Source organism: Oryzias latipes, chromosome 6, assembly GCF_002234675.1.
Source record: "Oryzias latipes chromosome 6, ASM223467v1".
In the NCBI taxonomy this organism is placed as follows: domain Eukaryota; kingdom Metazoa; phylum Chordata; class Actinopteri; order Beloniformes; family Adrianichthyidae; genus Oryzias; species Oryzias latipes.
In genome coordinates, this window is record NC_019864.2 from 26372015 (window position 1) to 26396153 (window position 24139).

Sequence of the window (24139 nt, forward strand, 5' to 3'; positions counted from 1 at the left end):
GATCCTAAACTTGGATCCACACATTAAGATTGTTTGGGTTTTAAAGAATAAACTAAGGCATCCTAATTATGGAGTTCAGACCATTAGCTTAAATTGACTTTGTTTACAGAAACTAGGCAAACTCCCTTTAAGGTAAAGTTTGCGTTGATTTAAAATGGTTATCAAGTCAGAGCTCCTTGAACTTGTAAATGTTCAACTTCCCTCTGCTGCTCTGGCACCACTTTGCTGTTTGGATCTAAAGGATAACCGGTGCAGCATGGCGTGGTGCAAAATCTGCTGTGGATTCTAAGTTCCGTTGTGAAGTACATGTAAAGGGAATCTATCATTCTGGAGTATTCTAATTTGTCAAGTTTACAGAACAGTTTAAAATATTCCAGATTTCAAAAAGGCAACTTTCAGCTGACCAGGAATTAAAATAAAATTGGCATCTCAGATTTCAACTTGCTAATTAGCGCCTAAGCAATCCAGGACTTGGCTTAATGTTCACGTAACCCTAGAAACCTGAAGTTGCAAAGCAGATAAAGGTTGTCTGACTCATTTTTGCTTGAGAGCTTGTGTGGGAAAATGCACATCCAGTTTTTCTGCTAATTGTATAAAAGGTTTTCAGCATAGAATCATGATTTTTTGAAGGTCATTTTTACAAAGCCCTAGGCATGACAATTATAAAATTAAAACTTTTGGGCCATTAATGTATTTTGTGCGCAAATGAGCATTTAGCAATTTGCATGCACAAATGAGCTTTGTTGCCAAAATGTATTTTATCAGTATTTTGTGGCCACAAATTAGCATTTTTGTGAACAAATGTGTATTTTGTAGCCACTATTGGCCTTTTTTTGGGCACAAATTAGGAATTGAAGTTACTAAAATACTAAAAGTAAAATTAGTTTGTACACACAAAATAGTAATTAGCGCCCATAAAATGCTAATTTGCGACCACTAAATTGTGGCCAAAACTGCTAATTTGTGTGCACGAAAAACGAATTGGTCAGCACAAATTATTGCTTTGAAGGAATGATTTAAATTTTTAATGTTCAGTCCAGAATTCTGTACATTTAATGAAAATCTGATCTTAGAAAAAAGGTGTTTTGAAGGATGCCGCTGGTATTTTCTTGAGTTTCCACTAGATGGCGCCAGTAAATCTGATTGGAAGGAGACAACCTCTGCACTCTGCATTATGGCGTTTCATCGCTGCGATACTGCATCCTCCTTCAAACTGAGGATAAATTTGCTGTCTAACATCTCATTGAGAAATTAAACCTTTGTTTTTTTATTTTTAGAATGAGAATGTTAAACTTTAACAAACACTAAATAAACCACTCAATCACTTCGTAAAATCACCCCCCCCCCCATGTTAAATGAAAGCAACTTGAGCTCATTTTAGTTTAAATAGGTAATTCAGTCACATCCACGTGTCCTCAGACCTACATCGAATCCACTTTCATCAGTTTTTACCACTCCTGTGCTTTTGTCCTGCTACCTTTGTAATTCAATAACTTTAATCTGAGTCATCCATACAGGAAACTGCAGCAGCCGGCCATCAGCCCAGAAGGAAATCCTGGCTAATCTCACGTCTGTATCACATTTAAAAGAATCAAAGCATACTGCAGTAAAAGTAATAACACTGCACGCTTGATAAAACACTACATCTGAATAATATTTTAGGATCAGGATGTGATGTCAGTTCCATATTTCTCTGGAAGGAAATTATAGTTCTGGTAATGCTGAGATCTTCTAGATATTTAAAATGTCAAAATCTCTCAGAAAATGTCAATTTGGAAATTGCTAAAAAATGAACAGAAATTAAGCTTTTACTGTGAATAATTTATAATCTGTGAAACTTGTAAAATGAAAAAGCAAAACCCCCTCTCTTTAGGCAAAATGACTCAGAAATGTTCTCTGTTCTTCCAAAAGAGGATAATTCAGTAGAATGCAGTGGTTGGGAGATGTTCCGGTTTAGAAATGTTCTCTAGAGGACAAATCAGCATGAATAGTCATGAGGTTAAAGACAATTGGCCTTCCGTTTGTGTCAGTTAAAATAAACATTTTGTTTTACTTGCCCCCTGACCTTCCATAGGGTAAAGAAAATAGTGCAGACAATTATTTCTGGATGTAAGGTGGAGTGTTATTGCATGTCCTTAAATCAATGAGTTTGACTGAAACTCTTATTCATATCAGTATTTCTTTTTAATACAATTATTTTAAATTTGTTTACACCTTTTTTCTTTTTACATTTTGTTCATTTAGAAAAAGTATTCAGCCAGTATTAAATATTATCACATATAAACAGCACATATAAACAGAGGCAGGGTGGGTTACAAATCTTCAAGCAAACCATCATTTGTACATATTTTGACAGTTTTTAACACCTTTTTGTTAGATGATGAGTCGCCTTTATGGTTTATATAGAAAAAAATATAATTATGTTGCTGCAGTAGTTAGAAAATTAGAAATTTGCCTCTTACTTGTGGGCACGGATTAGGCCTGCCCTGACTTCCCATCATCCTTTTGTTTACACTCTCTCCTGCTAGCTTACAGCCCCTCATAACCCTAATCTAATATTACCGGTGCAACAAAAACGACGAGCAGTATTGGAGCAGTTCTGAGCCAGATGTCAGCTCAGGCGAAGAAAACAAAGACTTATAAAAATCTAGTCTTCTACAAGGGAATTGAAATTAGGGCGGAGCAGGGATCTTGTGGCTGCCCAGGGTATTTTTTACATCACAAATACGATTTTTGTAGACTGTTTTTATTATTAGCTCCTGATTTACAACTATTTGAATGAAAAAGCACTCAGAAACGCAATTTTGATCTTAATTTACTTTATATGTGTCCCCTATCATGAGGCAAATGCTACAAGAACATGTTAAAAAAACAAATTTCATTGGAATGGGTCTTTAAAAAATAAAAAAAAACAACAGATAAAAGTATTTATTTCAGCTACAACCTAAATATTTACAGTCTAAATAGGTTTGACAGTCTGTGTGTGTGTGTGTGTGTGTGTGTGTGTGTGTGTCTGGACCAATCACATGTCAGAGCGGCTGATTTCGTCAGACGCTGTGGGCGTGTCTTACGCCGTCATGCTCCGCCTTTGTCGACAGCGGCTTCGAGGCTTTGAGGCAGGACTGGCGGACCGGGGCGGACCAGGGGGGGCGGACCGGCCAGAGGAAACTTGACAGAAACCAAAAGCAGAGCTCCGCTGACCTCCTCAGAGCTGAGAGGTTCAACCAGCGCGAGGCTTTCCGCACGAATCACCGGGGGTGTCGCCGGGACGCCCGAGCTACGACCTACCTACGTGGAGGCGTGTCCGCCAGCGGAGGAACGTCAGGGGGGAAAAGGTCGGAAAAATTCGCAGAAGTGAAGTAGTGAGCGGCCACAGGTAGGACTCAGTGTCCGGTCAGCCGCAGCGGCAGTAGCGCCGGCAGGTCATGAGGATTCCTGCGGCTGCCGGTCGGACTCGGAGCGCCGCGCCGCAGCTGTGAACGAGGAGCCGCAGACAGACGCAGCAGCCCGGGAGGAGCAGCAGACGGCTTCCCCGCCGCCCCGTGAGCGAGTCCAACAGGAGGCGTGGAGGCAGCATGTCCCGGAGGAAGCAGAGCAAACCCCGGCAGATCAAGCGTAAGAAAGTCCCTCTTCGTTCCGCTGTCCCCCGCGAGTCTTTCTGTGGGTTTGCTCCTCCGCGCGCACCTGGCTGGAGTTGAAACCTGGAGATGCTTGAGTATACATGAAAACAACTTAGTTAGTTTCGCCATAAATAGATTATTTTTTTGTTTCTTTCTGTGCACGAACGCCGCCCACACGTTCTCCGTTACTGTTGGATGAAAGTGTCTTTCTGAGAAAAGCTCATTTATCCGCGCGTAAACAGGTTACGTCCATTCTCGGAGCGCAGCTTCCTGTTTAATTCTGTTGTGGAAACGTCATGTGTTCTCTGAAACAGCCGATCTAAACTGAGATAAAGCTGCGATCCGATGTGAACCGAGATAAGAGCGAAAATTGGATCTTTTTCTTTTCATTTTTATTTGCTTTCTGTCTGAGGCTGCGCCAAGGCCGCGGCTGCTCCCCTCTCCACCACCACACCACCACCACCACCACCCGGCTTTTCACTTCTCTTTCCCAGAGATGGGGCGTCAGATAAGCCCCCATGGCTGATCTCAGCTGCTGATAGCTGCTCACAATTGGATCTATTTTTTCCCCTCATCTTGTCCTTTTAGTTTAGCATCTTTAAAGGCGTTTTTCTTGGTCTGGCGCTCGGCTGCTCTCCGAGCTTGACGAGCCTTTCCTGTTTATAGAACGTGTGTGGCTTAATCAGGTGGTAACTGATGTTCAAAGTCGATATGAAAGCATAAAAACGATGTTGTGATTAACCTCTCCCGGTGCTCTGGGACTTCCGGTTCCACTCCTGAGCTGATGAAGACCCTCAGACTTGAGGAAAATGTGCTGAACAGTGAAGATCTCAGAGAGGAAAGTTTGCAATCTGCAGCTGGAAGACGCCTTATCTCTTTGTTTGGTTGTTTCATCTTTGATTGTGTCACCGTGTCCTCAGAAACCTGCTGTCTGAAAGCAACATTTGGAAGTTTAGTCTGCATGGTATCACTTTACAGAAATGCACTTCTGTGTGTGATCGAGGAGCTGTGACCAGATCAGATCCAGACTGCAGCAGGTGCATGTCTTATTTATGCTTTAAAAACAAGATTGGTTGCACTCCCCATGAGCTCAAAAAACCTGTTTTGGGCTGTTTTGCTACTTTCTCAAATCCTCTTTCTGTCAAAAATTGACTTTAGTATGCGGTAGTGTCCAAACTCGACAGATGTTGTTTATTTCTGTCATTGATGTGAAAAAAAATCTCACACCCATCTGACCTTGGATGAAATCGTTTAACAAACATGGACTAAAACTGCTATAAAAAAAAAGTACCCCCCTCCCCCCAATCTTCCTTATGTTTTATTCTTTGAAGTCCCAAAAAACCGAACCAAACCATCTGAAACTTTAGGTTTGTCACAGGAGACATTTATCAGTGTTGTTGTTGTAAATTTGGAATCTTTGACCGCCTGGGATTTGAACACTTGTCCAACCAACTGGTGAACAGTTGTAGCAGCTGTGGACTGAATTTCCTGCTTGTAGAAGTCAGGCTTTTGGACATTGATCAGAAGATCGCAGGTTCTGTTCTCACCTTGCCCGCCCATGGTCGAAGTGTCTTCAGGCACGGCCATTACCTCAATCTGAGGACTGGACCAAGTGGCTGACGTCAGCCATAGAAAATGACTTAAGTCGTTTGCGTCACCATTTTTTTTGCAGCATGGAGTCATTTGGAGTCAGTCAGTAAGCAGTGATTGGTCCGAGAACCACTCTTGCCAATCAGGAGTGAGCTAGTTGGAAGTCCACACCCCTACCACCTAAAAGGAAGAAACAAACAATATCATAAAAAAAAGATTAGAATTATGAAGACAATGTTAAAAAAGCTATCAGAGTAAGAATTATATAGTAAGGTTATTCTGACCAATAGAATGACTGAGTAATAACTGGTTATTTCTCTATAGAAGTCTATGGGATTTTGGCTTCTTGGAGCCAGCGGGTACTTCCTGTTTGGAACGCCAGGGGGGAGGGATCACTGAGTCCAGTTCTCACATACAGTCAATTGGAATGACACTGAACCCCACATTGCTCCTGGTGGTTATGGGTTGGCGCCAGAATACTCATTTATCAGAGTGTGAATGAGTGTGTGCGTGGGTGAACGGAACTGTGACTGTAAACCGCTCTGGGCCTTAAAACCACAGGAGAGACAGATTTCACTCCTATGCTAGCTACGAAAAGTTTTGTTTACACTTAAAGGTTAAAATCAAGCTTGGAGAAATGTTTATAGTTATCTGGAACCAGACCTAGTGTCCAGTAGTGGTAGTGCATTATAAGAATATAGATACATAATGATAGGCTGAACTAGGCTCGGCGATATGGGCCTAAAAATAAAATGTATGTATTTTTATACCAAATTTGGTTTCTGATTTTAATCTCTTTTTTTCTTCTTCCCTTTATTTTCTTTACTTTCAATATTTTGCACAAACTCTTATTTAAAAATCTCATTTAGGAGGTGACCTGAGTTCAAAGTTCACCAACAAGCTGTAAAAATGCTGTTAAATTAACGCAGCTAGCTTGGGCATCTCGCAGAGTGCAGCATTTAAATTAATCAATAAAATCAATAAATCCGCCAGAACTTTGATGACTTTTCAGTTCTTGACAAGAGTTTGAATTTTGTTGGCTGCTGTTTCAGAAACGCAGGATTGACGTTAAATCTGTCCGCTTGTCTGGACCGACTCTTTGCAGATGATGGCGTGCTGCTGGGAGATGGTGGTTGTACCTGCTGGGTGTCCGTCAAAACTCTCTGTTGATGTTGCTCTGACTTCGTGGTCCGTCACTTCCTGCTGCCTCGGGTCTCCTTTCAAAGAGGCTGTGAACTCCCAGCATGCACATTTGTTCAGCTGGCATCAATGCTCGGCGATGCGTTCCAGACCTAGAGGCTGATAAGCTCGGACCAAACGGGTGTGTAGACTGTGCGCATGTGTCTCAGGGGTGTCATGGCCGACTTTATCAGCACTCCTGGTCCGCCATGCACCCCCAGCACACCGGCCTGGGGTGCAGCCTCTCAGCCCCGTGACTCTCTTGTGATTTGGCAGACATTTTGATAGGAGAGTGCGGAGCGATAAGGAGTTTGTTGAGCTTTCAGGAGAGGCGGGGGCCACTCTCTGACCTCCACCATGTTGCCGAGGAGCCACTGCGTTGCTTTTTCCACGCTGACTGATATAAAGAATTCCAGCCGGGTCAGTGTTGTCTGGTTGAGTTTTGGCGCCACAGGCTGACACCTTTGTCTATGAGGACGGACGCCGCCATCCGGTTTTGCCACACGTGACTTCTGAGACGCATAAAAACCAAACGTTTGTGAGCCTAGCCTGTTCTCTGCTGGCTGGTGTGGGAAAAAGAACTGATGGTGAGGCTGAGAGATGAATTCATGCAAGCAAACGTCAGCGTGAAGACAGTGGTGTTCCTGCTGAGAATATTCTTTCAAGGTATATAAGGAACAGGAAAAAAATAATATTTGTCTATCTTTTTTTTTATCAATAGAACTTGAATTTTATTGTTTAGTTACAAAAAGATGAAAGAGAAATGGCAGAATTTTGCCGTCAATGAAAAATGTACACTTTTATCAACTGTTTTCAAACTCAAAATGGTCGTATTTTTATAAATTGCATTTTTGGTGTGGAGAACCTCACTGAAGTCTAACTTAAAAATATGCAGGACTTTTCTTGCAACATCCTTAGTGTAATAAAATCTGCTTATAAGCATCTTGGAAGCAAAAACCGAGCTGTTAAAGTAGAATTAAATAAAGTAAAGCTTTCCATTTTCATATGTATTTTTTTATTTCTGCCTCAAGTGGCTGTCGGAAGATCTGCCTGTGTTGGTTCTTCATCATCTGAGTTTTTTTACTCTCTGCTGCTGCAGATCCATCTCTCTGGTAAATTCACATGCAGATCACTGTTTGTCTGGAAGCCTGCACTCTGAAAATAGATTTTCTTAAGTTAGAAAAGTTTAGTAAAAAATGTAAGACAGATCAGAAGAACCTAAAACCTCCACAGTACTTCTTCTTTTTTACTTCACCAACAATGGATTAATTCCAGGCCTTTCTAGGGGCCATTAGTTGGGAGGAGAAGTGGTTGTTTTGTGCAGCAAATAGATATTTGTCTATGTCTCTTTTGTGCGTCATCCTCCCAACGGTTGTTGATCTTCCAGCCTGATGCGGCTCCTCTCTTTGATGGGGAGATACCGGGCCGGCGGCCCAGCTGAGCCTGGATCCCTGGGCTTATATTTTGGCGGTTAAGATGGGAGACACGATAAAAGTCGGGAATGATGGCAGCTGCTGATAAGAAGGAAAGAAAAAGGGGGAAAAAAAGAGAGGGAGGTGGGCAGATGGAAGGAGATGTGGAGAACAGTGCAGGGAGGGGGTGGGGGGGGTGGGATGTAATTACATGTCACTGCTGCTATTCTGAATGTGTGCGTGTCATATGCTTTTATTTGGATAGAAGATAATTAAAAGCAGAGGAGGAAAGGGAGTGAAGGAGTGCGTTTGGTGCTTTCAGCCGCAGAGCAGCCGGCTCTGCTGCTCCCCCGCCCCGCGCTGAGATGTTCGAGGCTGATAAGGAGGCCTGCTGATGATAGATAGATAAGCGCCTGCAGATCCTCGCTGCTGATTGGGTCTCTGTGTGTGTGTTTGTGTGTGCGAGCTGGGCTTCTGTGACATCAGCCGGAGGTCAGCATGAATAACACGCAGCTGAAAGCAAAGCAGGGCGCCTGTAGAGGCCAGGGGGAGGAAATCACCATGACCGCGTCCTCCTTTGCTTTCCACAAAACAAACTCTCTCTAAAACTTTGTAAAGGAACCGCCTTTTATTTTGAAAGGATGTCTGTGTGGAAGGAGGGTTTTCATGGCTGCACAGCAGAGAGATTAATGTGTTCTTTGTGAACTAAAAGGTCTAAAATCTGCACACGCTGAGGACTCGCGCAGCGCCTTGGTGGCTCTCCCCTGTTTGTTTCCCACCTTTTTTTTTTTAAACTCTTCCTTTGTTCTGCTTTTAGCTTGATGTGAACTTTGGATAAGCCGCGGGGCCCGATCTCAGGCGCAGATAGAGATGGCAGAGCGTGATTGGAGTTGTTATCAGGCAGCAGCAGAGGCTCCCCTGCAACAACAGCAGGCCCACGCAGGAGCAGCCGGGTCCAGGCCCGGCAATCAGTTCCAGTCCTAATGGGATTAATGTTGTTGTATAATTAGATGATAGGTGTGAATGCATTTTTCTCCCCTCTCCCCGCCTGTTACCCCCTCCCTGCTTGCTCTCCTCCCTAACAAGCGTCATCATTGATTAATTTAATTAAAAAATAATAATCAGCGGCTCCAGATTTTGTACGAGATTGTGCTGACATGTTGGGAAATATTGCTGTTAGTTGATGACTATCTCAGAGTTTTTTTGTGTGTGAAATTCTTCTGCAAGAGGCGCGAAGAGTGTTCAGGAAACGGGAGAGGAAGAAGAAGCTTCAGAAAGTGGCGCCATCAGCAGGACGACTCGCAGCGCAGTGATGTTGCTGACAGATATTAGCGAGTGCAGATGGTGACTGATTGGGTCTCACGGGGTGATGATTCTCGTGCCGACGATCAGATACACTCATCTAAGCTGCAAAAAAAAAAAAAAAAGAAACTTTTCTGCATAAACTCTGGTCTTCAGACAAACGTGTCTTAGGATAAGACAGCAGGTATCTGTCTTACATACTCTCATATGTGTATCCTTTGACTTTGCATGATGTGAAGATGTTTGCAGGTGTGGTTGCCTTCAAGGTTCCAGATGCCACCTGCGTGAAAATGGAAGTCTTTAAAGACCTGAAAATGTGTTTTTGGTGTTTTTTTAACATGCTGTAGCATTTTTCTCATGATGGAGGACATTTATGAGGAAATTAAGTTTAAAACCCAAATTTTATTCAAGAGCAGGAGTGTAAACAAAGGGATGATGGGAAATTACTGCACGGCAACAGTCCCGCCCACAACTCAGAGGCAAAATTCTAATGAACTAATGCTGCTCTGCAGGAACTAAGTCCTACGACACAGTTTGTTTGATTTTTGCTAAAAATGACATAATCATATTTTAAAGACCACGCTTTAAAAATAGATGAAATTATGATCAGAGTGGGTCTTTAAGAGCAAAAAAGAAACTTTGTAGTAACCCTAAAATAAGAAGGCGTTTGTAGAGTTTTGTATTTGGGTCTCTTTCCTGTCTGCTGCTGTGGAAGACATTTTGGATGTTTAGATCTGAGACGTTTGAAGCTGAGAGCGTCTGTGTTTGTTCATGGATGAGATAAGTGGGCATCACCACCTCTGGGACCCCGTCTGCTCGTCCAGCTTCGTGTGGAGATCTCAGGCTTCAAGATGTGATGGCGGCGCTCACGTGAACAAGTGCAGCAAATCGCAGGGAACTGTCAGTCGGGAAAAAGTTTTGGGAATATTCTAGTTTTTAACATTTTAAGCTGTGGCCGTTATGTTGGTCATGTGACTTGCACATTTCTGTTGTTGTCGGCAGTTTGAGACTGTGAAAATTGTTTGGGGAAAGCAGGAACTACTGATTTGAGTGGTTTTCTGCTCTGGTTGGAGGTGTCTGTCTCTCTGCATGAGTGTGCATGAGTTGGTGTGCGGTCGGAGTCCGAAAAAAGGGGGAAGTTGTCAGAGGAAACCCGGTTTGTGTTTGGTGTGTGGATAAGTTATTGCCCTTTTCTGCTGTTTACCCAGTGGACAGCCGGGCGGTGGATTTACGGTTCCTCGGCCCGGTGCGGTCGTAAACGCTTTGACCCTCGACCCGAGCGGCGGCTCTGTGGATGAGGACAGACGCAGAGCCACGGTAGCGAAATCTGTGTCCAAACTGTTTACTTAAGCAGTAATAACCTGAGCTCACAGTTATGTTAGTGTATGTTTAACCAAAGAAAGCAGACCTCCTCCTCCTTCTCTTCCTCCTCTTCCTTATTCACGACCCCATGAATGCAGGGAAACTCCAGCTCCTCCGGTCAGGATGACTCTGGACTCTGAGGATTCATGCGTCTCAGTGTGTCTTTAGGAGTCATTCAGTGTTATGACGAACCTCCACGGCGGCGCTGATAAGACCAGCCATTTACTCCTACTGTTCTGAGCGCACTGTTCTGGGTGTTAAGGCAACCTGGACAAACAACACCACCTGACCTGCTTTTACAGCCGCACACGCACACACACACACACACACACAATAGAAATGATAAATGCCACTGAAGCTTGAAGCTGGTTCCAGCTTTCCACATCTTTATTTCTTCGCTAAATGCAGAGTCGGGGTGTTTCAGGTCAGAGACTCCTGCAGGATGAAGAGCTTCTCTCACGTTAAGGCTGTGATTTTTGACCCTGCAGGCACTTGCAGGCCATCATCAGCGGCAGAAACGCCTCCTGGTGTCACCATCTGCGAAGCAAAAAGTGACGGAATATTTCACTCCTAACAGGAAATTGAGGGTTATTGCTGACACCACCTGCTGCCCACAGGTCTGCGCTCCTCCAGCTAAAAACAGACGGTTAACTTTTATCACTCGGAACGTCATACGCAAATTCAAAATAAACTTTGTCCACTGAGTCTGTTGACACAGAGATGAATTGGTCTCCTGTGTTCTGCTCCTGAACACACTGACCGGGCTGGAGGATTGGCTCCAGTTCAGCCAGACAGAAAAACTGAGAAAAAACATCAAAAATAGAAGCACATTTTTGAGTCAAATTGCTTTTAAAAGCAGAATGATGGGAAATATTTCGGAAAATCCTTTAAGATATGTTTAAGCCCCAATGGCTGCTCAGAAATGCCACTGTTCCACTATCAGGTATTACTGGGTAACTTTCACGACTACAGCCCATAAAGTGAGGCGGTAATAATGTGGCTGGGAAAAGACAAGTCTACCAAGCACCACAGTGTGAAGGTCAAACGGGGGCGGGCTACTGAAAACAGGGAGGGGACGTGGCCTCTAACTACCAGTGGCGGTTGGACATTAATGAACGAACATGAATGCTCTTGTGAAAGACAGAATTCTGGACTCACTCAACAGCATTGTCTGCTAAAGGTTACATTTTAATGCAGGCATAAGCTACGTCTGAATCCTCCCGACATGAAAAACGGTTCAAACGCAAGGCATTGTGGTCCGTTTTCACCAATCTAATGAGCTTCGATAGCTGCTGTTTTTTATTTTTACTGAGGCTTCTGGGAGATTTCTAGGCCACTGGATTCTAGAATTGTACATTCGAACAGCCCTACAAAATGCAAACGCACTATATAGCGCACTAAGTAGTGAAGGAATTTAGATACAACTATTGTTTTATGTAATTGGGTCTTATTGGACCTTATACATTAATTGTAGTCAATACAATTAAAAAATTATCACACCGATTTAGCAGAAATAATGAAATGCAAAAATAAAAAAACTAAGAAACAAAAACAGACACATTTAAGTCAAATTTGCTCAATTAAATATAGTAAAAGTAGAGTTTGATTTATTGCTTGAAAAGGAGTGGACAGAAGTGAGTTTATATAATCCCACCCCTAATGAGTTATTTCATTTTATAGTTTTGCATAGTTTTCGTAATCCGGTTCTGATCAGATCAATTCTTTTCAAGTAACAAAATCAAGTGCTTATTGATTAGAAACCATTCATTCATGATTTCATTAATCAGTCATGTGAATCCCACGCCATCTAACAGATATGTAATACTCATTAATTATCATCAGAATACAGTTTCATTAAATCCAGATGTCATTGCTCCACATTGCAAATCAAGTTATCAATTAACAAAATCAAGCCCTTATTGATTATCCCTCAGAAAGAATTCTTACATCTTTTCAGTAAACATGAATGATTCACACTTTAGGAGTTAACCAATATGTAAAAATCATTGATTATAATTTGAACACATTAAACCATAATCATTGCTACACGTTTCAGATAAAGTTATTTCTCAAGGCAGATAAACATCCAAAATATTAGTTGGGGAACATGACATTGTAGTAAAGATTGTTGCTACAATAGATATTTCTCTTAGATTGTTATAGTGTCATTATTTAAACCTTGATTTATGAAATAATTACTCCTTCATAGCCTACCCTTTTAATATTTATAAGTTCAGTGTACTAAAACATTTAAAGGTGTTAGGCCATCATTATTGTTACAATTTCTACTACAACTTCACATTCCCAAATAAAGACTACCTACCATACGTGCATTGTGAATAGAAGGTTTAGAAAATTATCAAAAAGAGTACACACTCTTACTTTGAAGGTTTGGAGGAAATGCAGCCGACTCTTTCAATTTAACTTGAACGGAACCTTTTGAAATGAGGCTTAACTTTTGATTAAAGCACTTGAAAGATAGTAGTAACGTGCTTTTATATAATATGAAGCGTTTTAGGTATTGTGATTAACATTTTTTGTTGATGCTCCATGTTGAGACTCATAATGTTAGAGATAGAGTTGGTTCAAGGCAGCAGGTGATGATGTGAAGCTGTTTGTTTCTCATCATTCTTAATTAGCGACGCGTGACGTTGATGCACAACGTCAATGGTGAGAAATTCGCCACGTGTGAAATGTTTCACGGAAGGAGGTTTGAAGTCCAGCTGCCATGACTCAACTTCAAGGCAGCGTCACCTGGAGAAAAAACAAACATTCACTCACACGTTTGGGAGATGACTGATCAAAAAAGTAACCGTGTATTGAGACATCATTTTCTCACCTCTAGTTGTGGATGCGGCTTTATTTTGCACATCTTTGATGAATGCAGGGGCGGGCCGACAGCAAACGCCTTGTGTTTTCAGATGCCCGAGACTTTCTGTCTGTAGTGTTTGAGGAGCTGCATGGAGGTGTGGCAGCTGAAATATTTAGACACAACCTTACTACATCTTTAATAAAAGAAATAAATGTTTAAGAGCCAGATATTAGAAAAATGTTATTCCCTCTTTTAATCTCTGGGATTATCCAAGATTTTTTCATTTCTGGGATCTTTGTAGACTCACTTTTCTGCACTGATTAGTGTTTATTTACCTTACAGACAGTAACTTTTCATTTAAAAAGTTGTTTCGTTACTTTTATACCCTTTCATCATTTTTTTAGCGATTAGTTGAAATGTACATAACTGGGGCTTTTAATTTGTTATTTAAAATACCATTTGGCACAAGCACATTCATCATTAAAAAAACATTTGTCAGCTTCTTAACGTAATATGTTGGCTGAAAAAAGAAAAGGATGTGTTGAATTATGATCAAAACGCTTAATTCTTGTAGCATAATTCACCACATCCTTTGCTTTTTTGCCACTAATTTAACTCGTATCTTTATTTTGAAACCCAATCCCACAACCCAGAGGCAAATTTCTAATGAACTGCTGTTGCTCTGCAGAAACTATGTCCTAGAAAACGACACAGGCTTTTTGTTTTAGGCTAAAAATGGCATAATCGTAATTAAAAGACAAATCTTTGAAAATAGATCAGAAGATGATCGAAGTGGGACTTCAATGGATTCGTCTTCCTGTTTGTGTCGTTTTAAGTTGGTTGGGTCCGTTAGTTGCATTAACTGCAGAGCAGGCTGACCCCATATGACCATCTTTAAATTTCTGTTCCAGAATCCAGTTTTTTGCCTCAATAAGGAATCAGTTACGGAATTTTTTTTATGAGCTGTTCAGATTCCTACAGTCAGTTTAAGTTTTTTTTTTACTATAAAAAGCTCACACCAGACTAGCCAAGGAATTGATGGATTAAATCTGCAATCATTTCAGCTGCAGTCCATCGTTTTCAGCAGCCTGAGGCGACTGTGGGGTGGGGTGGGGGTGGGGGGGGCATAACACCTCTTTAACCGTTTCCTAAATCTCTGTCACGTCCTTGTTATGGTCAACACTGAGATTGAATTAAAATTAGTTCATTTTGTTGAACCGTCTGCACAGAAACCAAAAAAAGTGAGGATTTGAAGGGAATCTTGCAGGATTGTGTGATGGTTGTGGCTCCTGAGCGTGTTGACCTGGACTGATGGTGGAACCATGAGGTCAGTCTGCAGTGTGGCGGTTGAGTTTATGTAGGTTTTTGTGCTTTTAATCTCATTTCTCCTTAAATTCCTCTCGACCCTCTGCTCCCTTTTTTTCCCTTTAACCTTCTCTCCCTCCCGCTCCCCTATCGCCCCTTCTTTCGTTCTATCTTTGCGCCCGCCACCCCCCCCCCCCCTCTCCCCCTCGTCTCCAGCCGGACCCCTGGCCTCGGCCAACCAGGTCCTGGCGCTATGATAATGTGGAAAGTTGAACTGGCCCCATTACAGCGAGGCTGATGCTGGGCCCGATAGCGCTGTTGATAATGGGTGCAGATAGCGCTGACACAGCGGTCCAATAGCATAGCCCTGCCTCCCCCACCATCGCCAACCCCCCCATTATCATTCCTGCCCACCGATGGGCTCCCAGAACGCTATCTCCTCTCCATTTCCACTCCTGCGACAGATAAGAATGGAAATACTGACTTCATAGCTGACTGATTAAAGTGTCTGCCTTTCTTGATAATACACAGATAAATTATGTTTTTTTTCTTCCCCTTCTCCCTCGCTCTTTCTGTCTAGAAAAGGGTGGGGCACAGCAGAAAGAAGAAAACCTTCTTTTCATTTCTTTATTCCTTTGTAAAGCTTTTTTTTTATTGGAGGAGGGAGACGAAGTGCAGAAAGGACGGCTTGAAAGATTGTGTAGCGGTCAGATTGTGTTACATTTGCAGATCCTGTGAAACGCCACAGTTGTGTTAAATCGGCACAGACACAAAGATCATAACAGGGCGGCTGTCTGGACCAGAGGCAGAAGAAAGGAAACTTGTATAACAGCCCTTTGAGCCGCTATAAAAGCAACAAAAGTGGTGGTGGGAGGAGACGTAGGTGGGTCAAATGGGGGGGTAGAGATGAGGAGATCCAGACGGTCCGTTCTCAGGCCGGACAAGTCATCTCAGCTGTACGCAGGTGGACCTTTTTACCACAGATCCCAGACGGAGTTGATCCCTGCATCCAAATCCTCCAACCCATTTGCTGTTAACCCCCCCTTAACAAAGTGTCACACACACAAGCAGAGTACAGCCCCCCCCCCAACGCACACACACCAGCCCTATCTCCCCCCTCTCTTATCTTCAGCTCTCCAGCTCTCTGTCTGTCCAACTGAACTTCTGTCCTCCTTATTCCTCTCACCTCCTCCTCCTTCCCTTATGTCGCTGTGCCCCCACCCCCCCCACCCCACTGAGTCTTTGTCAGGATTGGTGGATGAGTCCGGCAGCTGTCAGGGAGGGGGGTTTCAGGGCATCAACAAGTAACTTTGGGCCCCTTTTTTTTAGGTGAACGCTGATGTTGGCTCCTCACTGATGCTGCTGGTGAAAACGGTTTCCACAAAGACCTCCTCTGCTGAGCTCACACTCCTGGGGGAGGAGGACCAGGTTCAAGTTTAGCTGACCTGTGATTCACCTGCAGCCTTTTCTAAAGCGCTTTTATTATGAAAATCAGCTGTAGCCCCCCCCCTCCAAGAAAAAAAAAGCAGGACAGAGAGTTAGCCCTGCGTCTGATGTCCATGTTAAAAGCTCAAATATCTGGGAAATGATGGCAGCACTGTTCACAGTTAAATATTTTATTTTAATTTGTGTTTTTTTCTTCAAACTTGCTACTTTAAAGACCAACTCCAATTAAAATGGTGCTTTGGGTGTTTTTGACATCTTCTTGAAGCATTTTTCTCATGAAGAAGAAAAAAAAGAAGCAGACGAAAACAAGCGTATTTGTGATGTAGGTGCTCCAGTCGGCGGGCCACAAGCTTCCTGCTCCGCTCCATTCTGATGCATCGTTGCAGACCGATAGATCCATGTACGTCTTTGTTTTCCTCGTCTGAGCTGGAATCTGGATTCAAACCGTACGGCTGGGTAGCTCCAATACTGCTTACCATTTTTGTAAGCTAGCGAGAGAGAGTGTAAACAGATGATGGGAAATGGGGGCGGGCTTACTCTGCTCCATCAGTTCCTCCCACACCTCCCTCAGAAGTTAATTTCTAATGAACTACTACTGCTGCTCTGCAGAAACTATGTCCTAGAAAAAAAAACGGCATAATCAATATTAAAAGATCACAGGGAACGCTTTGAAAATAGATGAAATGATGATCGGAGTGGGGCTTTAATGTTTTAGGGCTTTGGAGTTTAAATATTAAGTGTTTACACTGTCCTAGAATCATTCAAGTGTGAAAATGTCCAGGGGCCTGTTTCAGAAAGGAAGTTCAACCAACTCTGAGGTTAAACTTGAACTCTGAGTTGGTCAATCGAGAGATTAACAACTCTGAGTTCTCTGTTTCAGAGAAGCTGATCGGAGTTAGGTCAATCAACTCTGAGTGGACTGATTCGGAGTTTAGCGTCCGCACCGCGACTATAAGAAGCCATTATCAATGGAGCGCAGATATCACGAGTCACCATGGCAACCGTGAAAAAAAGAGGTCTGCGTATTTTTCGCCAGCTGAACTTGACGTGCTGCTGCAGAGTTACAGTGAATATGAGCACATATTCCGGAAGAAAAGCAACACCGCTGCATCTGCAAAACAGAGACAGTTAGCGTGGGAAAACATAGCTGCTCAAGTTAATGCGCAAGTTTGCATTTAAATCATTGTTATAAAATATTGGCTGTAATAACTTTTTAAATAGCGTAAGGAGTGAAATAAAAATGGCGATATTTAGGTGTACTTTTGAAGTGTTATTCCTGGTGTAAATGCATGAAATGCTGCATAGTGTACAGAACCAATCGTGGGGAAAAATGCATTTAACGTCGGTAATGTTTAGAGGACTTTTTTGTTAACCTCCCCCTCTTGCAAACCTTGGTGAGTTTAATATTAATACATGCAATTGTGTTTTTAAAAGTGAACTTTTGTCTACCCTTGTATTGATCAAGTGGTATAGGTTTATATGGGATTACGAAATTAAGCAGTACTAGCAAATTGTGTTTCCTAAAAGTAATTGTTACATTAATCTAATTCAATGTCCCTGATTTCATTTTCATGTAGATGCAATCCTGCAGGAATTAAAAGAACATGGCAGCAGCTAAAAATGAAGTATAAAAACATAATTCAATCAGGTAAATTTGAGCATGTCATGGATGTAGGCTTTGTTGACAATATTTGATATATGAAACATCTACATATACCTAATGTTGTTTTCATTGTATATATGTAATTGACTGCAACGACAAACAGTAACGCTCAAACAAAAACGTATGGGGAAATGAAAAAAGATCGAGTCTAGGTCTCAAAATCCTTGCACAACGTAAATGTAATTCTCTAGGAATTAATGCAGCCTCCTCGTCTATTGGGTCCTCCAAAAAAGGACAAGCCATTCTTGTCACTTGTCTCTGTGTGACGGAAATTTGGGCAATGAAGGTTAAAGCGAAAAATACCGCTTCGTCTTTAAAAATGGGAGGGGACCGGCAGAAACCTTGAGTTTAGAGAATAAAACCTGCTCCCGACCAGGTTTGGTTCACAGCATAAGTAACCATGGACACTGACTCAGAGTATAAGTTACCTCTCTTTCAGAAACGGGTTTGACTTACTCTGCTTTCTCTGGTTTAACAAACCTCCCATTCTGAAACGGAAAACCCAGGGTTTCCCTGATTTCAGGGTTAACACACTCAGAGTTTACACTTAACCTCCTTTCTGAAACAGGCCCCAGGAGGACTTCAGAAAAGCAAACATGGATGGAGTTTCATATGCATACACTCCCCGCGAAGGGGGGTCTAAGGGCAGGGATGCAAGTATAGCTTAGTCAGTTTGTTAGATCATTTTAGTATTTTCCTATTGAACTCTTTGTATTCGTGATCCTTTTGAGTTCATGTTTTACTTCGAAGCCCATCGAGACGACTGTTGTTGTGATTTTGGGCTATACAAATAAAATTGAATTGAAAATTGAATTGAATAGTTTTTCCTTACAGAGAAGGAGGGTCTAGTTTAGTTTAGCTGTTATCTTTTGAATTCTATGACATTGTTTTTTATGATTCATGTTTATAACACAGTTACCGAAGCCCATTGAGATGACTATTGTCGTAAATATTTGGCTATATAAATAAATTGAATTGAATTAATTGTCCTTGACTGACTTACCAACCTAAAGTCCACGTTTTGTGTGTTCAAGATGCTTGAAGTTGAACGTTCAAGCAGAAATCAAAGCATGTCTCGACTCTGAAAGTTAACCGATGTCTTGATGTGTAGACCAGAGGAGAAAATGTGACCCAATTTGATTAACAATTTAACTAGAAATTAATCATTTTTTCTAAAAACTTTTGGAACTTGATTTTTAAAACAACTTATTTGATCCTGCTTTCCCTGAAAAAGAGAGCAGGAAGTAAGTTTAAAGGACATTCATTCATGGGTTAGATGAATAGAGAACAAGGCGAGCATCTATTCAAAGCCAGGTTTTTGAAGAGCAGCACTTTCTGTAAAAAAGTTATCACAGGAAAAAAGCTTCATAGTGGAGTGGAAACTCAGTCAGAGAGGTCAGAGGTCAGAGGAAAGAGAAAGATCTTTGTTGTGGGGTAACCATGGTCTCCTCTTTGAATTTTTTTGAAAAAAATATTGTTTGTTTTGAAGATTTGAGAAGAAATCCCAGACCTAAATAAGCAAAATTAATTTTGATGGGAGCACGATCCTAAATCTGGTGTCTCTTAGACCGTAGATGAAGGTGAACCTGATTACCCAGGGCTGGACCTCTGTGAGCGGTACAGGTGAGTGCAGGTGTGCTCCGACCACACGGCGCCTTTGTCTCAGCTCGCGGATTGTAACCCCACCCTCGCTCCCGTGGCCACACGAGAAGCAGGCCAGCTCGTGTTCTGGTCATCCGGCTCGCTCAGACGCTGCGCTCTCCGGCGGGAAGCGGCGGGATGGAACGGCACGTTTGCTGGGGCCACACTCGCTGACCTTGATAGATTACAGCCAGAGAGACTTTTTCTGTCTAACACACAGCAACGATAAGTCTGCGAGCAAAATAGTTTTTCCCTTTTCTCAGAAATATGGCTGCAGTGTAGGCTGGGACTAGATGGTGTGTGTTTGTGTGTATGTGTGTGTGTGTGTGTGTGTGTGTGCCTCCACCAGCTAATCTTCCTGTCTGTGTCTGCTAATAAGCAGCTCCCCTCCCACCTCACCAGATCACTTATCTAAATATATTTTCTTTCTCTGGCCACAGAGTCTTTAGTTTATGTGTAACCACTTCTAACACCGCCGAGTTTTACACTTTAACCAGGCAGAGGATGCGGAAAAATCCCCATAAAGGTTAATTTGATACCAGAGTCCTTCTTTGGGTTTTTTTAAGGGCAGATTTTGTTTTGTTTTTTGTCCTGAGAGTCCACAAAGAGCGGGGAGTGGAAGCCTGAGAAAGAAAGAGAAGAAAAAAAGCGCAACAGTGATAAAAAGCCGAGATAGGAGAGTGGCTGCCTTGTGTAGGAGTTTATATCAATGTTATCTATCTGTCGTTTTTTCACTCTGCGAGCCCTTCTGTTGTTTTTTAGGCCTTATCTTGCTCCAGCAAAATGCCAGGAACAAAAAGGGGAGAAAGAAAGAAATTACCGTGCAGATTATTCATGGGGGTTGGCTGATAAAATGTTGACGCAGAAATTAAGACCAGTACATAGGACCCCCCCACACACACACAAACACACACACTAATGGTTTTGTGTGGTGCATTTTGTCATTCTTACATAAAGGTTTTTGTACGGCATGCCAGCTGAGTGTTGATAATTTTTAGCCGTTGTTTGCTGTTAGCAGATTAGAGCTCATTTAACTCTTTATGACACCCTGACACCATTTCATTACATGCACACACCGGCGTGCACGCTCACATCCTGGCGAGCTCAGATAAGCCGGCCTCCGTCTGTCAGAAGCGGAGCGGCACAGGTCTGGGTTTCCACAGTGACGGACCCGAACGTCACCGCCGACAGCTGAGGAGGGAGCCAGGCGCCCCGACGGTCACCTCACGCCAAAGACCGGCAGTGCACAAGATGACAGGTGGCTCGGCAGACCCCCCACCCCAATCACATCTAAATTCCACATGTTGTGCTTCCAAAGTCCCTCTAAAAGTGGTCTTTTAATCATGATTATGCAATTTTTTGCAAAAAACCCCCCCAAAAAGTCATTTTCTAGGACATATTTTCTCCCGAGTGGCAGGAGTTCATTAGCAATTCCACCATGAATTGTGGGTGAAATTGTTGGTGCAGTTGTTGTTCCTATCCTCCATCTATTTACACCCTCTCCTGCTAGCTTACAGCCCTTCACACATGCCCAACCTAACAAAATGATGAGTAATATTGGAGCAATCCAGTCCTACAGTTTTGATCCAGAGGCCAGCTCAGAGGAAAACAAAGACGTACAGTACATGGATCTATGATGACGGCAAGTGGAGGCATCAGAATGGAGCAGAGCAGATCACCATTCTTATCAGATAGAAAATAAAGCACTGCTTATGGTCTTCTAATGTTTCACGAACTTGAGTGAATTGCCAAAGATTAAGCTATAGAGTTTGAAAACAAAAGGAGCCTTTCCCACTGTGGATCATCAGCCTTCAGCTTCTGTTGGACGTAACAGTAACACCTTCAAGATAACAGTCAAGTTTCTATATATGAGAAGGAGGACGGCTCTGCAGAGATGGAATCACAGTAACAGTCCAGTCAGTAATCTGACTGCAGCCGTGTGGATCAGATGAAGAACCTTCTGGGAATATCTTGAGTAAGAAAAGAGCTGCAGTGATTCAGCTGGCTTGTGATGAATGCATGAACCAGTTTTCCAAGGTCGCTGTGGGAATGGCAGTCATACCGCTGTGGAAAAAAAAAAAAAACCTCACTCAAAGGTTTAGCAGCTTCTTGGCATTTTGCTACAATCTTGAAAAAAGAATTGACAAAGTACCAGCTTTAATTGTTTTTTTAAATTGAGCTTCTAACGTTTGAAATGTGAAGCTGATTGTCATCAGCATAGACTTTAATGACGTCACAGAACTTCCTGTGTGTCATACCAGAGGGCAAGCGAACGTTCATGATCGCCAGCAAGACATCACTACGCTGTACGCCGAGTTAATTCATTTAAATCTGAGGCACAATATGGTCAACACCTGCGGTGCTTCTGGGGCCACAACCGGAAAACCAGATCATGGATATTTTAGATTGCTTGCAGTCATTGGGGAGAAACGACCAAAAACTTGTTGATTGAGCGACGGGAGGAATGACTGGTGAGACCAAATAAGAAGGACTAAAATGATCTAGGCTTATCTATAAGTTTGCTCTCATCATTTGGTCAAAGGTTAATTAGAATCTGTAAAATTGAGCTAAATACACACTCGTTTATGCATTTAAAAAGTTGATGGTGTAAATATTTTGGGAAGTGAATCTGAGGATTTTTATGTTATAAATGTGATTATTATTGTTTGCTTTATCTGCTAGGCCATAGTCATGTGAGTGAGGCTGATGCATGTGTGTGAACATATATGTGCTGGATGGTATAGTGTTAGTGAGCAGCAGTGAGTTTTTTGTATCCCTTTGTGTGTACAAATATGCAAAGACTACTTACCCTGGCTGTGATTACTGCAACGTCTAGTTTTTGGGGACACTGTCTCAACGTCACCAACCCATCCTGACATAGACTAATTTTGTGCGTCTGGATCTTGACGTGGTCTGATTTTGTGCCTCTGTTCTCCTGCATTGTATTATCCAGGTGACAGAAGCAGCTGGTTCCACCTTAAATTGGCCTTTCTTTAGATCAGGGGTCTGCAACCTGAGTCTCATGAGCTACACCCCTCCATTGTGGCTCTCTGGTTAAAGAAAAGTTTTTCATTTTAGAAAATGACTGTAAAGTAAAACGTAAGTTTAAAAAAAGGATAAATAACTATAACTTTACTCAAATCATTCACAAACAGTTAAAGGACAGTACCTATCACTTTTTTTCTTCAATTTCTTTATTTCTTTTTCACAAATCAACAAAAACAAGATATTGCACAAGGTCTAATACATGGGGAAATGAAAGTTAAGGACAGTATCTATCACAAGTCAGACTAAAATATTTTCATAGATTTTTCTGTGCCATGTAGTAAAGAATATCATTTAAAGGTCAGAAAACACAACCAAAATTAAGGCGGCCTGGATTATAAGGCTAATTTTTATTTTTGATCAAGTTAAAGGACTTAAAGTGACTGATTTCATTTACGTAAGTCATATTCGTCATCACAAATGGTAAAAAGAACTTTTTAAAATCACTGCTTACATCACACTATATACGACTACATTGAGATGAACTTATGTGTCTTTTATTTTGAAAGGGAGTCATGTGAACCTCTGTCAAAAGCATTGACTTGTAGACTATTTTCTCTTTGTTTTATTTATGCCAAAAAAGCAACAGTTCATTTATATAGTAACATAGCATGAACACAAATCTATGTTTTGTTATTGTCAAGAATGAACTAAGACTTTGTGGCTCCTGCTGGGCTTTGGTCAGTGTGAAATGGATCCTAATGGCTCCTTAAATGTTGACGGTTGCAGACCCCTGCTTAAGACACTAAGGATCTATCCGGTCAATGTTTTATTATTTCTTGCTGACAGGTTACAGGATCTTTAGGCCTGTAATATTCCCTAATTTCATGTTCACTTGCTCTTTGTTCCACCATTGTCCTCCAGCGTGGCCAGTGGGCGATCACTGATGATGTCATTGCAACCTGTTCATACCCTTAAAAATGTGAGTTTTTTTAAGCATTTGTAATTGTAATAAAGTCCTTATTATAAAATATGATGATCAGTTAAAAGAGAAGTCCATCGTCAGGGCATTTAGTACTTTGATCTGTATATAAATATTTATTTGTACATGTTTCTACTGTTAGGATTCTTATGAAGAAGTTTGGATTTCTGCACCATCTACCTGCTGAACCTTAGTTTTTCCTGCCATTTTGGAATTTTTTTTGTTGCTCCCTAATAAGAAGTTACCTTTCATAAATGTAGAAAATGTAACTTGTTTGGGATCTGCTTTTCTCCTGCACCTGATGAGGTTACATAAATAAAGAGAAACCGTCCTTTTGTTTGTGGGGCTTTTATTTTGAAAGCTGACAACTTTAAAAGGTTAAAAATCCCCAAATTTTTAAAGTGGCACAGAAACTGGTGTCATTTTTGAGTCTTTAGAGTCATTTTTATCCAAAGAACAAGCAGCCAGCTTACCTTTGAACTAAACCAGAGGATTTCAGAGCTCCTATTAGTGCATAATAGTTTTTTATGGTATTTACAGAGTTGAGCTTGCAGAAGCTTCAGACAGGGTGGGGAGGGTGTAAATACTTCCTGCTACCGTCACGTGTTTTACACTTAAACTCTGAACCGTGAAAGCTCTTCTGCAGGAGGACGGCTGCATTTTTAATAGCAATTTTATTCAATAATGGGCTGCTGGCTTTATCGGGATGGAGAGGGTACCTGCAGAAATCCATAACTGAAATCAAAGGAAACCGTTGGAAGATTAATGAAGTGAAAGAAAATATGATAAACCGTTAATTTAATGCTTCTGCAAAGAGATTGTGCGAGGTTCTAGTTTTAT

General features: G+C 41.9%; 1 protein-coding gene across 3 annotated transcripts in view; it reads left to right on the forward strand.

Moving 5' to 3' along the window:
- The first annotated feature begins 3085 nt into the window (after positions 1 to 3085).
- Positions 3086 to 24139, forward strand: part of zfpm1 (zinc finger protein, FOG family member 1) — a 91006-nt gene continuing 69952 nt past the window's right edge. The window contains exon 1 of one of the 3 annotated variants that reach the window (XM_020704190.2): positions 3086 to 3615. In XM_020704190.2, coding sequence (XP_020559849.1) covers positions 3576 to 3615 — 40 coding nt within the window. In that variant the 5' untranslated portion in view covers positions 3086 to 3575. Of the gene's footprint in view, positions 3616 to 19162; positions 20591 to 24139 lie in introns of those variants that run through there. The other 2 variants (XM_011476386.3, XM_023956001.1) reach the window with 2 other exon arrangements.